General features: G+C 40.4%; 1 protein-coding gene across 38 annotated transcripts in view; it reads right to left on the minus strand.

Annotated features, from left to right (window-relative positions):
- The window catches only part of PDE4DIP (phosphodiesterase 4D interacting protein), a 223861-nt gene that overhangs the window by 44440 nt on the left and 158572 nt on the right, over positions 1-20849 (minus strand). For 35 of the 38 annotated variants that reach the window (XM_073808764.1, XM_073808762.1, XM_073808796.1 and 32 more), the window contains 5 exons: positions 20538-20650; positions 19279-19406; positions 9064-9152; positions 3390-3622; positions 314-749 (listed from right to left, as the gene is read on the minus strand). In XM_073808764.1, coding sequence (XP_073664865.1) covers positions 314-749; positions 3390-3622; positions 9064-9152; positions 19279-19406; positions 20538-20650 — 999 coding nt within the window. Of the gene's footprint in view, positions 1-313; positions 750-3389; positions 3623-6956; positions 8801-9063; positions 9153-18903; positions 19407-20537; positions 20651-20849 lie in introns of those variants that run through there. The other 3 variants (XM_073808899.1, XM_019919857.3, XM_073808908.1) reach the window with 3 other exon arrangements.

Consider the following 20849-nt stretch of genomic DNA (forward strand, 5'->3'; position numbering starts at 1 on the left):
TCCCACCATACTGAATACCTGAAGGACAGAGACAAAGCCTTATTGCCTGCTTCCAATGTCTAGTCTCTTATCTGGAAAATTAGGCACTCAAATATTTATGGAAAATTAATTATTCATGTAATATTTATAAGATAATGTTGTAAAAAACCTTTCTAAAGGTTGATGTGTGAGGAATATTATCACCACTACTTGTGGTGCAAAGGTGCCCTTCCCTTGGTACCTCCTGACCCACAGGGCAGAACTGTTTAAGGTAGAAACTGACATTTCCAACCCTTCTCCAAAGGTCTTGCATTCCATCTAATCCCACACTTACTTGGTGGGTATCCGCTGTGAAGGCAGTCCCAAGGTCAAGGCTCTGGGGTCTGGGGTAAGGCCTCATGGTCACACCCTCCTCTTCTTGGCATTGGTGCTTTCCAGAAGAGCGAACCAGCTCTGTGTTCATTCTGTCGATCTCCCTGGCCAGGTGCCCAAGGAGCTCAGGATTAAGTTTACTATTCCCTTCTCTGGTGCTCAGCACCAGCTGTTCTTTGAGGAGGTTGATGATATTGTGGGCATTCTTCAGTTTTCCCTGGAGCTTTCTGAATTCAGCCTGAAGGCTATTCTCATTCGGACCCCCTTTGGCAACCACAGTCTCCACCATCACCTCGCCCTTCTCCTTGTCTTCCTCAATCTCCCATCCATCAGACATTGCTTCTCCCATCTGCTCTTTCAGCTCTGCATTCTCAAGGCAAAGGCTCAGCATGGTGTTCCTACAGGAAACATACATAATCAGGGGCCAGGTCTGGTCTTGGCCTCGGTTCCTAATAGCCCCGTTTACCCACACCGCAGGCCATCAGAGACTCAGAGACACCCCAGAGCATGAAGAGACCTCAGAGACCTACAACAACTCCCTTATTTTATACACGAGGAAACCAAGACTCAGAAAGAGCAAGAGATTACCCGCACTCCCATAGCTACTTGGTGGCAGCATCATCACTAAAAATCTAGGACTCAAGACACCCAGTCTAGTTGTCTTTACTCATGCTTGCAGCCTCATGTTCTAATTTTCAGTGGCCTCCGGAATAAACAAGGGTAACTACACTGTTAAGAAAAAAATAAAAAGGACATTGGGACAAATTTATTATTATGGATTCTACAGTTCTATTAATTATCATCAGTCACTTTTCAACTACTGGATGAGAAATTTGGACCTAGGAACACAGAAGAAATAAATAACACTAATCACAACTATCATCAAATGTACTTATGTTAATTATTTGCTTTACGTCTGGCTCCTGTGATAGGAGATCATCTTCATAAGAACAGGGATTCTGCGTGTCCCGTTCACCCTGTACCTCCAGAACCTCCACAGTGCCAGCTGCGCATAAAATATTCAATTTGTTGAGGAAATAAAATGGACTAAATAACTAATTTTCACCAAGACACTCTAGACGCAGCCTTTCCTCCCACCGAATATTTCACTAGGATTGGGTGGAAGCAATAAAAAATATGGCTTTAAAAAGGCAATTTACTTAAAAAGGCAGTTCACTTAACCTCTAACGCTGACCTAGTGGAGTTACTGGATGCTTACATGAAATTACATACGTGGTATGGCTGGCTCGGTGTCTGCAACAGAGAAGTCATTTAATCCTGCTCATACTAGCTGCAGACCTGAGGAATACTGACAGCGGAATCCTAGGAGGTGCCTGTTTAAAAAGCTTTAGAGCTAAGGCCTAAAAATCGACGTTTTACTTAAGTTCCACAGGTGCTTCTTAAGCACGCTAAATTGAGAACTGCTGACCAGAAGAGGCAAAGGAAGTAATAATTCATAGCCTGAAGGACCAGCAGTTGGCTATGCCCCTAGACTGGGTTTCTCAGATCCTGAAGTTTTGGAATAGAGCACAGCTTGTCTAGCTTTCAATGAAGGATGAAAATGCCTTAGGACACAGGAATCAGAGAGATCGTTTACGAGAGTTTCAATGGAGAAAAGTGGGACAGGTATTTTACCAAAACTGATGTGTAAAAGGGAAAGAAAGGGGCACACGTGTGGTATAAAGAAGAATATTTAATATTATGTCATAACTTTATATTTGCTGTGTTCACAATACAAACTAACAACAGCAATGTTCAACAAAATCTCAAAAGAGGGACTACGAATTACATAGATTCTATCTTCTACAGTATCAGTGGTGCTTCAGGTTGGAGGAAGAGTTCAATCAGTTTTAGGCTAGTAACTCTGAGGAAAAAGGAAAATAATTCATGAAGGTGCTACCTTTGGTTGGATTGTATATTCAACTGTAGGATCAAAAGAGATGTATTGTTCTCACCCATGATAGCACAACAAAGTTGACACATAACGAAGTTTAAGTCAAACTTAAGCTTTAACTTAAGTAGAATTTAAGAAAAGAAATATCATGATAATTCAGAGTAAAAGAACCAACATTAAGGATGATCACAAGACTATTTCAAAAATTGTTTGACAAAGTATACAGTATAGAAGAAAAAGGTTTATAATTTAATAATTGGGAGCCAGGGGTCTAGCCACGGACTATTATGCAACCTTGAGCAAGTTACCAGAACTTTTTAGGCCAGAGTTTCCTCAACTATGAAATAAGACATTATGCTGGATGTCAAGATCCTCTTCTGTACTAATATCATTCTATGATTCAGGGACATTTAAGTGGCACATAATAGGTAGGGAAACAATAGGGCATGAGTTAGAAGTTGTACCTCTGCACAGCTGTGTTCTAAACAGCAGGCCATTATGATTATGACCCTCAGGGATGAATGAATAAGTGGATTAGCCCTATGTTACCAGCATGTTCCCCAAGCATCTTTTGAAAAAAAGCCATTAAAGACAGAGTGGTCAATCTAGCCAATGAATAAGCTACTTACCACTTTTGCAAAGTAAATAAAACAGCAGAGATGATTAAAATTGCTATTCTGTGATTTAAGGATTTGTGCTACTGAGAGAGAGTTGAGTGGAGGTGGAAGGGCCTCTGTATAAATCCTTCTCCTCATGGACTATTCTGGTTCTGCATATAGCAGTGAAGCATCTTGGGTAGCAGAAGATTCCTCACATGTCACAGTCAATTCAAAAGAGCAATACGAGTCATACAGCTAGGAGATTTCCACTCATGACAGTCATATATGTATAGCTAATAATGGACATTATTATACTGAATTAAGACCAGATTTATTTGAATAGTTTGAATGGTAATTATTGATAATCCCCATTATCCAATATGATTAACTCTTCTAAGAATCTGTGGAACAATTAATGCACGGAGCACGGGATGTGGATCAAAAAGCCCCACGGCAGCACAAATGCCTTGGCAGCAGCAAGGTGAGTCCCTTGGCTATGGTAGCCTCTCCGTCAGCAGGCTCCCCTTCTCTGGTGCACATCCTACCTGATGTGGGCCACAGAGGAGAATCCTGCTTCCTCGATTTGAGCCTTTAGCTCCTTCAGTTCCCCCTCAGCTTTCCTCTTCTCCTCTAAGAGCTGATGAATCTCAGCCCTCAGGTGGAGCATCTCCTCCTGAAGACCCCTGTCACTGTCCTCTCCTGTCGTGGATGGAGGGGCAAGAGATACGTTCTGGGTCTCCACAGCTGCCAGGCTTTTCTCCAAAGCTACCTTGATGAGCTGAAAGAAAATCATGGTTTAAAGAAGTTAGTGCATTGAAGAGGGTCTATGAGGAACATCAGATCACAAAGGCAGCCTTCTAGGGGACCAAAACAGGCAGACCTAAAAGGAGCTCCCCCTCTAGGACTCCTCAGCCATAAGGGCCCTGGAGACTGGTTTGGGTGAGAGGACATACCCCACAAGCAGGGAGAATTGTTGCCATGGGCAGAGGTGGGTGAGGAAAAAAACACAAGCACACAACAAACTTAAAACAAAAGCAAACAAATGAGGTTTAAACAGGACTGGAGAGTGTGGATGCTGTGATCCTTCTCTTTCTGAGGGGACAGAGTTCTCCAGGAGTCTTCTCACAGTCAGGAAGCTTCATCAGCTCAACACCTGAGTCCTTGACTGCAAAGATCATGGCTAAGATACCAAAGCTCAAAGCCTGAGGCTGTAACTCAGACTCCAAAAAGGATGATTACGAGGAAGGATCTGGGCACTCAGGAATCAGGAGTCAGAGTCAGAGAATTAGGGTATAGGCGGAGCTACAGTTAAGACAAAGCAACCTTAATTTCATTGGCAACAGGAGAATCACACTCTACAATTGCTGAGAAGTTAAAGAGAGGCCACCTGCCTAGCAACCAATTTCCCTTGTTGGTGATCACCCTATGCTGATGTTGCCAGCCAAACTCTCTCTGCAAATCTAAGCGCGTGAGAAGAAAACAAGCAGAAGCAATTTCCCATCACCTTTGTTTTTTGAGGATACTCTTGAAGTTACTCCTTAATGTTCAACTAGAGCAGATTGTATAGTTTTTCCTCAGATAATATTTTAGGGCCTCCCTGGTGGCACAGTGGTTAAGAATCTGCCTGCCAATGCAGGGGACATGGGTTGAAGCCCTGGTCTGGGAAGATCCCACATGTCACAGAGCAGCTAAGCCCATGTGCCAGAGCTACTGAGCCTGCGCTCTAGAGCCCGTGAGCCACAACAACTGAGCCCGTGTGCCACAACTACTGAAGCCCGCACACCTAGAGCCCACACTCTGCAACAAGAGAAGCCACCGCAATGAGAAGCCCGCGCACAGCAACGAAGACTCAATGCAGCCAAAAATAAAAATAAATAATTTTTTAAATTAATTTTTTAACTTTAAAATTTTATTGTTCGTCTTGGGCTCCTCTCCAGCTTTTCCCATGCTTTTAAAAGTGTAGAAACCAAAACATGAGTATGATAATCTACTTAGTGTATGACTAATCATTTTAGTATGTGAATTTCTTGCCTGTCTGTTGAATATTAATCTTATATCCCAATGTCATATTGGCTTATTTTTCCTTTCAGTGGCAGCATTTTTGGGTTTTACTTAACTTCAGGTCAATTTTGACCTCCCAATTTTCCAACTCTCCCCACAGCTATTTCTGGGTCATATTGTTTTCTTTTATCTCTATAAATATAATGACTTGTACCTGTCACAAATTCATTCCGGCTATACAGAATCATTTCACAATCATCAAAGTCATCAAAATATTTATGTGCATCTCCATAAATCATGTAGCGGCCACTTGACTAGGGATGATTTGTAGAATTAATTATGTGCTTTATTGCTTCAGTTAGGTCAGAAATATTGATATATTGGACAGAACAGGGTTCAGAGGAGCTTAAATGGATCAGTGATCAACAGCTGCTTGGCTTGGCACAAAGCCATTGACTGTTGCCTTGGACCTCGTAACAGCATGATAAAGTCTAGGTTTCAGGTATGTCCTGGGGTTGATTCATATGGCACGGATGTGTAAAAGCATTTAGTAGCATAGCAGTTGAGGTTGTAAAGAGATGTGAGAGATACGCACCCACGTCAAAGAAGAAAGAGATGCCTCACACAGGTGCTCATTTCCTAGGCATCCCATTCCACCTGGGGTTGTAAGCCTGAGACTGAGAGGCTCCTGGGAATGTGTTTCTATGGTTCTACTGACAGGCTTAGTTGGACTGGTGGCCATCCCCACATGTGCCACGAAGCACTTGGGTCAAAATAAAGGAAGGGGGACTGGATAAAACCACTTTTGAAAGTTTATGACCTCACCCTTCATTTAAATTACGTGACATTACCTTTCTAAATAAACTCTTTGCAACTAACTAAACAATGTCATCAGCTTTGAATATGGACACATTTATTCTTTTCTAAACCTTCAGGGTTCCTTCTGCTTAAAAATGTCTAACTTTAATGATACCATCTATTTTTAAAGTGCCTTCTAGATGTATGTTATCTTCTATTGATTTAAATATACCTACTTTCTTTAAAAAGAAAAAATAAGACCCATGGAATGTTAATACCAGAAGGGACCTTAAGGTTCATCTGGTCTGATTTCTTACTTTTAAATGAGAAAATAGAGGTCTGATTTGTTCCCAGGCTAATTTGCCTTTTCATATTTCCATGTCCAAGGGAGTTTACTTTAGCTGCCTTGTCTGTAAAATTTAAATGTAAATGCATGAAAAGTGACTCAGGATCTAACCTTTTTATTTTTTTCTTTAACATCTATGGAAAGCTAGTATTTCTATTGTTTTTCCTGAAGTAAAACCCCAGGGCTTCCAGTGTATGCGGTGGTAGTATGAATCCTTTAGTTCTATTGTTAACTACGTCTCTTATAGGTAGTTGTTGCTGTTGTTATTCTTCACATTTCCTAATTCATCTATTCTATTGCTTCCATGGTATAATTCAACTTTCATGTGTGCTGGTTTTTCATTTGCCCCATGGAGATCAATGTGCAGATCTGATCTCTTATTTGAATAGAGTGGTTTTGTTTTAGCCCTATTCCTTCATACCTCCCACGGTGTAATTCATTTCTCAGACAGCATTAGGGTATTAAAAATGATCTTTTTTCAAGTTCATCACTGACGCTCCTTTGCGGTTTTGCTTGTTGATTAACTTTTCTCCATTGCAAAAATTCGAACGAAGAAAGGCAATGATTGATTACTCTAGTTTCTTTCACAGGAACTAACTTCCTAGGTATTTGTTACAGATCTTACATTTGATTGGGAATGGGATTGTGTGAGAGGTTATCTGAGGACAATTACCATCACGGCCAGGCCTGGCACTTCCTGAGGAGGGTGAGTCCAAAATTAAAGATGAAGCAATCTGCTTTGGCCAAAGGGTGGTTCTTGTCTTAAGAGGCAAAGTTGGATGTGTTTGTTAGGGGAAGTGTGCGTATGCTTGAAGTGGGAAGGGGGCTTGGTGTTGAGGATAAGGTCTACCTCCCAAGGACACAACTAGGAGAAGCTCAGAGCTCAATCTTAAGGGACCAGTTCCCGGGAAACAAGCAAACACATTTTTGAGAATCTGGACACAAAACAGTTATGACAAAACAAGCTTTATTTAATTGGTAGCAGGAGAGTCACACCAACAAACCTCAGAAAAGTTGAAGTAAGTTTACAATGATTTCACACACCTCCTTCCCCAAAACTGAAGATTGATTTTTCAAGGAAAGGGGATACAGAGAAAAACAGTGCTTACCCAAGATATTTTTCATCCAACAGGTAAATACTTGTCTAACTTATTAGGTATCTCCTATGCCAGGTGATAGGGAAGACATTGCAAGGGAAGTACAAATGCCCCAATGTAAAGGTTTATTCCAGGCTTGGACTGACCTCAAAATGTTGTCTGATCATTTTCTCCACGCTCGGCTATAGAAAAGAAGGTTGAGGAAGAAGTGACTTTACACACCAGTTTCCCTATAACTGAGAAGCAGAGTGAAGAACTCGTGCTATCAGGCATAGTTTGGACCACATCAGTCGGAATCTGGCTCTCTCCATATCCGTGTCTCCTGTTCACTTATTCTGAAGTTAACCCTGACCCAGAGTAGCAATAACCATCAGTGACCTGCTGACATCCCAATCTAGCTCTGTGTTAGAGTGGATATTTTCTCATCCTGCAGATCCTTCTCTCTCACCCAAGATCCTCAGTGAAATCAGGGAGTGAGAGGTAAGGGATCTGTCCAGAGGGGCAGTGGTGTACATAATGAAAGTTACAAGCACCGGTTAGGAGGACTCAGAATAAGCTGTCCAAGCAAAAGGAGAAGTGGAGTTCATGCAGGAACTCAAGGGAGAAGTTAGGGTCAGGTGTGTCTAGAGCAGCAAAAAGGGAATCTTGGTAGAAGGTAAAGAAACTGTGCTGAGGATGTGAGGTATTCCAGACAATTGCTTGTGTCCTCAAGAGTCAAAGACTGTGCCAAATCCTGTGAGATTTGGGGACTGCTCACTTGGGTCTTTCTGTTGGTTTATTAGACGTCGCCTCTTTTTCTTATGCAGGAGATGAAGAGGCAGACCCAGAAAGCCTCATGTCCTCTATAGTTTCCCTAATAGCTCCAAGGAGCCTATCACTGGAAAAGCCCAGCCAGCTGCTTCTGCAGAAGGACAGATACCAATGATCCACTTTCCCCTTAAAAACTCAGAGAGTCGGGCTTCCTTGGTGGCGCAGTGGTTGAGAGTCCCCCTGCCGATGCAGGGGACACGGGTTCGTGCCCCGGTCCGGGAAGATCCCACATGCCGCAGAGCGGCTGGGCCCGTGAGCCATGGCCACTGAGCCTGCGTGTCCGGAGCCTGTGCTCCGCAACGGGAGAGGCCACAACAGTGAGAGGCCCGCGTACGGCAAAACAAAACGAAACAAACAAAAAAAACCTCAGAGAGTCGCAGGCCTGGTCCATCCAGGACATGTGATTGCTAAATGTCACTGGGCAAGGTGAAGACACATAGGCGTTCCAGTGGGTGCTATGGGATCACTATTGGTGACTTAATCTCTGAGGTCTAGGACATTCTGCTCTTGAGCTTGAGAAAATGCTGGTTACACCTTCCAATGCTGGTTGGTGGGAACAATGTTTTAGCCTTGGGTACCAAGTTCTGAGGTTTGACAGGGGCTTGCTCTTGAAGTGTCATCTGCTGGTCATTGACGTGTCACAACCTGGGTAGATTGTCAGGTCGCCCAACAAGGTTCTCTTTTATATAGTGAGACTTCACTGAGAATGATCCCTGCTTTGGAAGCATTCCGTTCCTCTTGGAGTTCCTCAGAAAACACTCTCCTGAAGCAGGTCCTAGGCCTGCCACCTCCCCAAGCAGCCCTTCGATGACTCCCTGTCTTCTGTGATGTGTTTCAGTTACAAAAGCCCAAGAGTGTAAGTGTTCAGGTCTTGTTGTAAGTAAAAATTCTTCTGAAGCTATAGCTATAGACGGTACATAGGAGCAAAGGAGGGTAGGAGGGGGCAGGGAGCAGGAACACAAGGAGTAAAAAGGGTGGATTGGAAAGAAAAATGGAGTGAGGATAGGGGTTGGCAAGGTGGCTGGGAGGGCAGGAAGAAGACTGGGAAGTGGTTTATCTAAAAAGATAGCTTCTCACTCCAGGCCCACAAGGGCTGCAGGAGACCACCAGTCCGCAAAGGGCTACGAGCTCTGCACCCTGGGGCCCCAGTACCTGACTTGGACTTACTTGCTGGTGGCTATTGTGTGCAGCCTCCTCCTCGATACTGTCGGTGAACTCCGTGCTCGCATCCTCTGTGTCGTCCCCTGCAGCTGCACCTAGAAGTAGGTCCAGAAGACAAAGGTGACTCCCTTCACACGTGCCTTCCAGACAGCAGCTAAAATTACACTCTTTTTGCCATCCGCCTCTGATTTCTTCCCTTCCCCACATGGATGGCCCCCTAGCCAGCAGGGCTGACACACAAAGCAGCACCGAGGTACCAACTCTGTAGAAAAGCTTCTTCACCATATCACTGATACCTTCTTGCTAACACTCAAGCTTAAACCTCAAAACATAAGCTGGCTTCACTGCACAGACCTGTACTTAAGAAGCAGACTGTTAGATAGAGTGGTTACCCCCCTCACTTATTTCCAGAAAGCCAGAATTATTCTCTTCCAGCCACTGACTGTCTATGTAATAACTTTCCCTGTTGTGACATGGGCCCAACGTGACAACTTTTTCCCACCATCGAGTGCTGAGAGGGTTCCTGATTTCCTTGGGATTAGGACAGCCCGGCTCCTCTCACACTTTTCCATTGCTGGGATCAGTCATGAGTGGGGTGATAATCTCGCTGAGGAACCCTCCTCTAAGGGTCCTGTGTCCTACAGAAGCTCAGGTCTAGTCCAGCCCCGTGGCAGAGAACAGTTCAGCTGTTTCCTAACCCCTTCCTCTAACCTCCCCTCCTCCCACCTCCCTCAAACTCTTGTCCAATGCCAACATCCTGTGCCTGAAGGGTTTCCTGCACTGCTTTGTCCAAATGGAATTTAATCCGTTCTTCCATTCCCCAAAGATGAACACAGTCACCCTGGGGTGCAAACATCTATGCCCTGCACTAAGGAACAAGTAGTTGCAGTTTATGGTCCAGGTAAAGGTCTAGGGCAGTGCTGACCAATAGAACTTTCTGTGATTTTATGTCTCTGCTGTTGAATTCAGTAGGCAGTAGTCACATGTGACTACTGAGGACTTGAAATGTGGCTAGCATGACTGAGGAACTGATTTTTTAATTTAATTTAAATTAATTTAATTCAAATAGCCACACATGGCTGGTGGCTACCATATCAGACAGCACAAATCTAGGGCATTTCTTCTTCTCCACATCTGTTAAAATAAGGCCATTCATCAAATTTTAGATTGACACCTGTGGCCCACATTACTGATTTCTTCTGAAAGTGTAGGAATTTATAGTGGTTAATTCATTTGGAAACCAAAGAAAATCTACCGTGACACTCCCCGGGTCTTACAGAATCTGCCCAAGTTAGAGAATTTTGAGATCTAGTTCTGACCCTGGACTCAGCAACCAACCTGTTAAAACTCCTCTTATGACCGCTGGGAAACCTGAGCCTCAAAGAGATTAGGTGGCTTGACCTAGGTTACGTAGCTACTTCTGGGTAAGAGCTGTGCGGAGATGGCATGTCTCTGGGCTTTCAGGCAGAGGCAACTCACTGTTCCCTCTGGTGACAAATCAGATCTTTGTCTCTTCCTCCAAGAGCAAAGAACCTGCTCCTGAACTCAGACGTCTGTGAATGAAAGGCTCTGCATGAATAATGAGCATTCACTACCCTCAACAGGTAAGGTGAACAGGGCCAGTTCACACTTACGTTCCATCTCTTGGCATCTGCAAGTTTATACCAGGGATTTGCAAGGGCCCAGGCCAATCTCATTAAAGTCCTAACAGCTTAATCTTTTGACTTATTCCCTGGTCTTTACTGTGAATGTTGTGTTAACTTTGGACTAAGGCAGTACCCTATTCAATAAAGCCCTACTCACAAGGAGGCACCTTTACCATTCAGCATCTTTAGAGATCCTTGGCAGGCTGTGTATAGTAGCGATTTCCAATACTTACTTTTTCAAACCAGCCCTAGAACCATCTTATTCAGAACACTGGTTGTGTAGAGGTGAATGAACACACTTCCTAAGCTGTGGCTGTTTTGGAAACTCACTGAACCCAGGATGCTAATTCACTTGAGGACATCCCTATCATATTACGCTCATTTTGGAAAATCTTTCCCTGTACAGCAATAGAGATCAGAACGTTTTTCTCTCCCTGCAAAGAAAATGAATTGTCCCACTCAGTGATAGATTAAGAAAACACACTTTTCACATTGTTTCCCTTCTGAGTGTTGGACTAGAGAATGATCCTGTGGTTGAAGAAGGTTCAGCTCTATGAGGTCAGGATCCTCACCCCCATACCACTCTGGGCCCACATCCCATGATGATTCCTGTACTAGGTTCCAGAAGTAGGGTAAGTGGGGATTAGAAAGAGTGATTGTCCCTGGCCTTGAAGGCTTTTGGCTAACCCTTTCTACCCTCCACTTACCTTTGTCAACCTTTCTGATGCCACATCTCCATCTCTACATAATGTTCTCTCTTTAATTCACTCTGGGGCAGGATACCATGATTTTGACTTCATCAGGAGTTAAGTGGAGACAAAGCAAAAATGCCCATTTCATCCTGACATTCTACTACTAGGGGTTTTGTTTTCCTCATTCATTTTTTCATCTAGCTTAGTCTGCCATACTTCCTTCAGGGCAGCTTTAAGGGTTGCTCAGCCCTTTACCAATCTGAATTAAAATGCTAAAGCCTTTTTTGTGTGTGTTTGTTTGAGGGGTAAAGTTAAAAAAAAATTATAGAAAACATTGGAATAAGTTATCCCACACAAGGTTCTATCTATAAGTTTATATTAGCCGTTCCTCTTTCTGTTTTTACCATTTCTGTTTTTTTTTTAAATGACAATAAAGGACTTCTCTTTTGTGGAGGATACCCTTTTCTATGCTTTCACAAAGCAACAAAACACTGTCTCCAGAACTAAGTTGGAATAGTACTTTAAATTTCTAATTTAAAGGTACTATATATTGATGGAGTGCTTGTTTGATAAATAAATAAAATGGTCTGCCACCTTTAGAATTTCTGAAAGCTAAGAATCTGTTTATTCAAATTTAACTTGCTTCTCCAGGTTTTATCTCCAGGATTAAGTTTTACATGTTAGACTGGAAATTTTATTAAAACCTTTTATTTGAGGCTTTGATGGTAGTTTCTCAAGTTGTGGTTCTTCCAAGTTTCTAGGCTCTGAACTACACATAATGGAGATGGTACCAAAACTTCCCTTTCTTAAGATTTAGAAAATTATTTTCTACCAACTACCTGACTCTATAAAGTGTATAGAAATAAACTTCTATAATACTATAAAATCCTTGGGCAAAAATTTAAGTGGTATGTAAAAACAAGGTCTTTTTTTTTCATCATTGAGGCAAAAATTCATACTTCTGTGCTTTCTAAATTGAGGATGGCATAATTATTGAGAACATGGACTCTGGAGCCAGATTGTCTAGGTTAGATTTTTGCTCCCATCATTAGATACGTGACTTTAGACAAATCACCACCTTTCTGTAACTCAGTTCCATCACTTATTCATTAGGGTTAATAGTAATATCCACTCCATACACCTGTCAACTTTCAAGGGTTTGGTGCTTTTGAAGGGCTTAGAATAGTGGTTGGCATATACTGTGTACTCAGTATATTGCATTATTATTATTGTTTTAAATTATTGTTGGTAAACTGGTCTATGGGCTGAAAAGTTGAGGGTAGAAAAAGACCGTAGAACCTAAAAGTACTCAGCAGAAGAAAATTCTATACCTAATGTTTTTACTGGATGATCTTAACTGAGTCTATCTGTACTTCTTCACTGCTGAATATGTTTCCCCAACAGGAGGTTTGAAGTAACACTCTTATGTTCTCCCTACTTTGCAGGACAGTTGAAAAAACACAGATCTATCAGTAGATTAAGATGAACTCTTTTGAATAGGTTTTACAAATAGGATTCATCATCATTAAATAATAACTGCCTTAAAACTCCATCATGCACAAATAAGCCTTGAGGGAAAGTCATGAAGTGTTATTTTAATCCTCAGTAATGAGTCCCAACTGGGCTGCAACAAGACCATATTCTCCAAATTCTACTCTACCATCATTATTGTTTCCTTTTTAAGCCATTTATACGCAACCAACAGAAAAGGAGTAATATTTTCCCATAAAGTTACTCAGAACATAGGAGTCCTATTTGACTAATTTTGAAAGGGGATTCAAAGAGCTAAACTTTACAGCACGAACAAGTTTGCAGTGACGAGCGCCCGGCTGTTTTTCCCTCAGTGCCAGGCTCTTATGTCCCCTGGGCTCACCTCACTTTCACTCCTAGGCACTCTGCCATGTGCTCATTACAAGAACTCTCACCTGTTCACGTCATGAACCAACTATTGATGACTTAAATATTATGATGCTACCTGAGAGGATCAAAGAAAAAAGGTCTCCTATCAAACTGCAGTATTACCTGCATCCATTCCCTTCTGGACCATAAGAAAACTTTAAGATTTCATATAATCTTCCATAAGCTTCTGCCAAGAAATAAAATTCTTTAACTAGACAGATTCTGATATTGGAACTGAAGTAGCTAGAAATCTGTTGTCTGCAGTCAAGCCCCTTCATGGTATATCTTTGTCTTTAAATTGCAATATCTCTTAGGTACCCTTCCAGCTTACAAGCTTACAATTCAGAAGGCAACTGTTTTCAGTGACTTAAAAGTCTGTAATGTCAAGGAATTCTTCCTGCTTATGATCTCTTTTTTCCTCAAAGAACACAAGAAACAGGCCTTTCCAGGAATATACACAGGGACAGCACCACCCACCAAAACAATGGACTCCTCAAATTTTCATCCCACTTTCTACTACTCTCCTTCAGCAAGGAGAGCAAGAAATGTTTTTTGAAGGTAAAGTAGTCCATTTCACATTTCTGGGGGAAGCACAACGCTGTTTCTTTAGTCTCACTTCCTTGAGAGTAGAAAAATTCAGGTTTCTTCCTCATCCTTTAGTTAAATTTCCTGAGCCTTATTTGACTTGGAATTTTAGTACAATAATCAATAGACTGATTCTCCTATAAGAAAAAAAAAAAGATATGAGCTTTCTCTACTTTTCTCATAAATCTTTTAAGAATGAAACCAAATAGTTACTGTTTGGCCTTTGATAATTTTATTGGATCAGTGACAATTTTCTGTGTCTCAACTATAGCTGAAATTCTAACACTTATATATAAAAAAGTACACGCTCCATTTCAGCACAAATGTTAACACAATTTAACACAACACAGTGCCATGAAGAAATGAATTATTTACAGCTTGTTTTGGTGGGGAAATAGTCCTAGAAATAATCTAGCACCACCACGTTACTGGATTATTTAACACATCACTTCCTTCTTCATTTAAATTGTTATGAATCACTCTAATTTTTCTCAACAGCCCTAAGGCCAAAACTTTAAGTGGTAAAAGTAAACCTGCTTTTATTATCAAACTGATAGTACTTCATGGAAACAGACAGAAATTCATGGTTTATAAAACATACTTGTATATATACATGCCTCTAAAGTTCACAGATTGAGAGACAGGTTGGTATTTCAGAGCAGTGATTTTGATAATTGCAAAAGGAAGCACTGTATACTCATGTAATATACCAAAAACAAACCTACATGCATTTCCTAGACAACCATGAGTTCTCAAAGGGAACAAGGAAGTCCATTTGGTTCATGTACTTAATTAACAACCCTACTCTTCATATTACTTTAGATCAAACATTTTCTGATGTTGATGAACTTTCTATTTTATCCTTCCAGCTTTAGCAAGAAGAAAACAGTATGATAAAGATTTTTATTTCTGGAATTTGACTTTAAACAACAAAAAGGGAAAGTAATGCAAAAAGAATTAGTATGTCACTTTATAAGTTTAATTATTCTTATTTGAAATCTGATAAAATTAGTATTGTCAGCTCTACAGTTTTATGTGTCCCTTCCACTTCCCATCCTTTGCTGGAAGCAAATTATAAATTTGCCTTATTTGGGAAATTTCTTTGGGAAATTCATCCTGGCTCAGTGATTACATAGAAAGAAGTTGAGAACTTACCTTCTGTCAATACTCAAACTACTTAAAAGCAACATGGTAGTCTTTCAATCATAATAAAAAAGGCTTAAAAAAGTTATTGCTCCAAAAGTCTAGTGGGAGGGTGGCTTAAATCCATAGTCCAAAAAGCATTAAGATGCAGAAACTATTACCCCACAGAAATCACTCTGATGTACTGTCCCACTGACTCATTCCTTCTGTTTTTTAATTGGGTTGCCTTATATGCGGCTCCATATTCCCAGCTATTCTTTCTACAGTACAAATGGTTCTATACTACCAAAGGGAGAAGAAAAGCTCTCTGAGCTCTACCCCAAAGAGAAATGAGAAAATACTCTATATGATTGTATCTCAGAGGATGTTAGTATCTGAAAAAGAAAGCTAACTTCATTTATCCCACCTCTAGTGCCATTTCTGTAAGGCAGGATGGAAAATGGACTTTAAAGTGTGTGGGTCACTGTATTCCTTCCTGACTCCCTAGGAAGTTTGTCATATATCCCTGCACACTGCCTGCAGGCCTCTAGAATTACTACTGAGACCCTAGCTGAAGAGGCAACTTGAGTTTTTCAGGGACATGAAGACTCTGTGACTTTTTCAAATAAAAAGACCAAGAAACCAGAAAACAGTAATTTATCCTAACAACAGGAACTAGAGTTTTCCAATACTAGCTCAAGGAAAGCAAAGGTATTAAATTATAGTTTCCTCTAGGGCTTACAGTCCAAAGGGAAGTGACTTTAGGTAGGTCAGTCAACCTTTATTCCTCAATGAAAGGAGCAATTTGGGGTGTAATCTGATCTATTCCTTCTTTCCCTAATCAGAAGACTCTAGATCCAACGAGAAGACTGAAGCAGAGAGAACTGAAATCAACTTTCTTGAACTGTTTTGAAGCTATGAACCAAACCTCTCAACCAGACACTGAATTAGAAGCCTAAGTAAGCATAAAACTGATAGGTCTTTTATATATATATCTGCCATTTATGTATAATCTGTGCAAGTAGAATAAACGAAAGAACCTCCTAAGGAAACTCGTGGCTTGGATCTAATATCCTATCCAGGGCAAGATTTTCTTGATCTTTAACAGATCTCTCACTATACATAATGACCAAGACAAATCTTTTAAAAATATGAAGGAGGAACCAAGAATGTTGCTACCATCCACAACTGAATGAAGAGAGGTGGGTGTGGGAGAGGGTTGGGTCAGGGGGGATAAGGATAGAAGTACACCCCATCAAAGTAAGAGGTTGACAATGTTAAAATAGTCCCATCAGGCCTTTTCAGAAAAACTTATAACTTGGCTAAATAGCTAAAAAGAGAACACCAGAAAAATGTCAATTTATACTAGGCACTAACAATCACCAGACTTCAATGATATAGTTTAAACCTGTAATAGAAAAGAGTTTAGGGGAAATATCTGTCAAAAGGACTCCATTTCACTCATTAAATAAATCTTTTTGGAGGTCCTTTTCAACTCTCTAGCTCTAAAAACTATAGACTTCAACTACCCTGACCTCTTACAACCATTACAACCAAAAAGGAAATGTGAGAAAGACCAAATCCATCAATATGCATTTTTTTCAATTTAAGGTCTATGCTTCCAATTAAGCATAGCCTGAGTGAGAATTTCATTTCATTTTCTTTCACGCTTTTTATTCAAGCACAAGGTTCTATAAGCACACAATGCTTTATCTAAAATTATTGTAAGGTTGAAAAATGCTTGGCAAAAGTAGAATAATTCAGTAAGAGAAAATGTCTGTGCCCCTGAAGAGAGCATGGAATCATATTATAGCATGCTAAATATGATTATATGAACGATGTGGCCAAAGCATCATCTATCTGTGGGATACAGAACAAAATTCATTAGAATCATGTTCTCTAATAAGATGCCAAGTTACCACACAAAATTGTTAGACCGGCAAGCTCTCTCCAGTTAGCACTGTTTGCAAGCCCCATTCCAGCTATACAGACCAGAAAGTCAGTACCAGATTTTAGTCACATCTACGTTATCAAGACCAAACTTTTAATTTCTCTTGTGCCACTAAATCACCTAATTTTCTAAAATGTTTCCCAAGGACCAATATCAAAGGTAAGTAGCTATAGCACAAGTTACTCTATCTTTTCAAGATCCAAATCAGGACTACAATTCACTCACTTTCTCCCCCAATCTATGTATTTTGTTCATTGTCCAGTAGGAAGTTGAGTTTCTCATTATTCACCCCACTACCTTAATATTTCTAACACTTAGCAACTGTTCAAGATAACAAGGGAAATTCCTATTCTCGTTGGAGAATGACAGAAGTAGTAGTTTACATAAATTACTGTAATCACTATGAGCCATTAGAACCCAAATATCACCCGTGGTTGAATCTTCATAGGAAACGTAGAAAGTGTCATTGGTCTATTAGTAAAAATAAGGAAAGGCATTTCTTAAATGCCTTGTAATCATATGACAGGCTAGCCTTTGGTGGGGTGATATTTCTACAGCTCGATTACCCTCCTCTTTACTTCTACAATGTTACAGAGCTTTATGCAGGGAAGGGTCACTAAACATTGGAAGACTAAGAAGAAATGGATGATTCTGCTTATACTTCCAATCTCCTTTCTTAAATGACCCCTGTACCACCCAAAGCCTATTGAAACTGAAAAGCTTTCCATTAAGAGGAAAGCTTATGGCTACCCATCTTTTACAAACTATCAGTTCTTAATCAGAGGATTCCATGGTGTTTCTCCAGTAGAATATTTTCTTCCCTGTCCATTTTAGAGTGACAGATGCTCTGTTACAGGCATGGCTACGGTTACAGAAACTTGGACAGAATTTATAAGGTAAGCAAGCCATGTCAACACATGAATGTAAAAGAAATAAAAGTGTCATATGAAAAATGGAGGGAAAAAAGAAAAACCATTGTGCTCCACCTCGTTTAGAAAGGGTACTCGGTCACATTTATGGGGCTGAAGAGCCTCAATCCCTATTCACCAAATTCCATGTTTAAAAACTGAAACCTGAGCTTCTAATCTAGGAAATTAATTCCAGCAGAAATAACAAACCTCATGGGTTAGCAAGGTTACAAAGTAACCTTGGTTACTTTTTATACTCTTGACATTTAAGATACCAGAAGTATAATCTCAAGGGCCCCCTTCCTTACATCTGTCATGTTGAAATAAGAAAGCATTGAGACAATGACCAAAACCTAGAAAGATCTGCGACATTTCTTTCTAAACTATTCAAACACGTCAAAGCCAGAAGCCTATTACTTATTGTAATATGGAGAAATGCAAAAGCACTAAAAAGTAAAAAATACAGGACTCCATCTAGTGCCATTACCAAATGAAAAAAATACAAGAAATATTTTCTTCTAGTCATAATGAGTTATTTGGTGAAATACTGAATTTAAAAGGGGACATTACGTTTGAAATTATCTTTTTATATAGAGAATTCTGACTCTCGAAGACCTGGGAGCTTTCTTAAAGTTGTGTTCTGACTAAATACTATACCCTTAGTTTAAAGAAAAAAATTTTAATGGACTCTAATCTGCATCTCATCTAATTTCGCTTTTATTCAATAATCAACTCTGAAACAATATTAGAGGTAAAGGTTTACTATAAACACTTTAACAGTCTGCCTCTGCTCTTTAACTTGGCCTTCCGAATACTTTCAGTCTTCTATTGCAAGACTTGGGTTTGGTTACCTTCTGATAAGGATTATACCACTTTCGCAAAGTCATTCTTATAGGGTCTCAATCTCTTATCTCTCTCTTATCTTGAAACTTTGATTAAAAAATTGCTCTCACTCAAAGAGCAGGAGTTGATTGAATGGCAAAAATAATACACACGCATGCATTTATGACATGATATGGAACATATGAAATGGACTGTGAAAGTGGGGGAGGAATAAACTTTATTGGCCTGTAGAAGGGATGAGGGAAAAGAAGGAAGGGCTGGGGAAAAGAATGAAAACAGGTGGGAAAACTAAAATGGAATGATTAATAGTGTGCAAATATACTTTGTAACCTCCACGATTCAACTTGGAGACAGCTATGTACAGTGAAATACAGGTAGACTAAAGTGAGTTTCACTTTGTAGTTGATGCTACTTGTACCAGTTCTATCATTAGTAAGTCACTGTTTAATTCTGCCAAAGTCAGACAAGGCTCTCTGGTTAGTGCAAACAAGGGTCTCCATCCCGGGCTGCAGTCTGACCCGCCAGTGCTCAGAAGGCATGCTCGTGACGAACTCGCACACTTTCCAGTTCCCCACCTCCAATGGCGGCCAGGGTCTCCAGCCTGCTTAAGCGCTCCAGGCTTCTTCCAAGAACTTCTTCTAGCCGACTGCGTATCACCTGGGCCCCTTCTAGTTCCACCTGCAGAGTGCGGTCTCTCTCAGAGCTGATTAAACATGCCATACATGGAAGGAAAATGGATTAGCCATCAATGTAATGAGTCCATAGATGCTTCCAAAGAGCCATCAGTGCCACTCTGAGCTATGAGACTTTTGGAGTAATTGTTCTCTAGGACACAGTAAATGAATGTGGTCTTTGTTGTGGCCCTTGTGTTCAATGCTGGTAGATTAGCAAGGCCTGTTTTCTGTAAAGTTTGTCCCTTTATCCTAGATTCTGGGCCAATTTGACATAAAATTATAGTTCCTAATATTTATCTCACACCCTTATAGCCCACTAAGAGAAATTTCATTTTTTAACTAAAAGCGTGAGTTTCTGAAAAGCCAAAACCCAGTAAAAACTAAATGCAAACTGAATCGATATTGAGCCAAGTAGGGTCGCTACTGAAGATATTCGTTTTCTCATTTGTTACCGAAAACTGACAGTGCTCTGAAAAAGAATCCAGTTCACAAAGATGCAGAGATTCTTTATAAAGTAACACACATGGTCCTATTTTACCTTTCCTCTGCCTTCATTTTCTTGAAGGAGAAAGAAAAAAAAAATTTTTAACTCAAAAATAAATTAGAAAAAACTGAATAGTAAAAGAATAAAAATTAGGAAAGAGAGAAAGGGGCTAGGAGGGAAGGCAGAATAAGAAAAAAAAATTAAGGGACTATAAAATGAACCAGAAGGATATAATATACATGACCAAAAATCAAGAGGTACAGGAAAATAGATTCATCATGATGGCTATGAGTAATCCTGGGGTAATATTAGCCACAACAATTATATCTTCTTCAGTTATATTCAGTGACTATCAGTGCCCTTTATAGTCTTATAATGAAGCAGCCTTTAATAGGACATGGATTAGAGAGAGGAAAGAAGCACACAATGAGTGCTTACTATATGCAAGCATTATTTTAGACACCTGACACGTCTCCTCATTGGATCTTTGCAATAGCTACATGAAATGGATGCTACTCCTGACTTAAGATGTAGACACTGAGGCTCAGAGCAATCCCTACAACTAGTGACAAGTCGGGTAGTCCCAGTTATGATTTCTTTTTCTCCCTCCTTGTATACTGTAAGCATCTGCACTTAATGAGGAATAAAAGGAAAAACAGTGCAGTCACTCTCTTACCTCTCTGGATGGGCATGGAACCTCACGAGACTGCTATAGAGCTGTCTCTCTGCTTGTAAGGCCTCATTGAGCCGACTCCGTTCATCTACCAGTCCTTCTAGCATCAGCAGCAACTGAGGGAAAAAGAATAGAAGCAACATGCAAATAGAGACATGAAGCCACAGCTAATCCTGAGAAAGAGACCAAAAGAATGTATTAGCATGAACTATGACTCAAAAAGCTCACTATCTCATTACTGACTTAACCTTTCTATATATAGTATGTTACAATTTTCAAGTCAATGCCATATTATCCTTTTTTACCTTTAAAACT

Source organism: Tursiops truncatus, chromosome 1 (assembly GCF_011762595.2).
Source record: "Tursiops truncatus isolate mTurTru1 chromosome 1, mTurTru1.mat.Y, whole genome shotgun sequence".
Classification (NCBI taxonomy): domain Eukaryota; kingdom Metazoa; phylum Chordata; class Mammalia; order Artiodactyla; family Delphinidae; genus Tursiops; species Tursiops truncatus.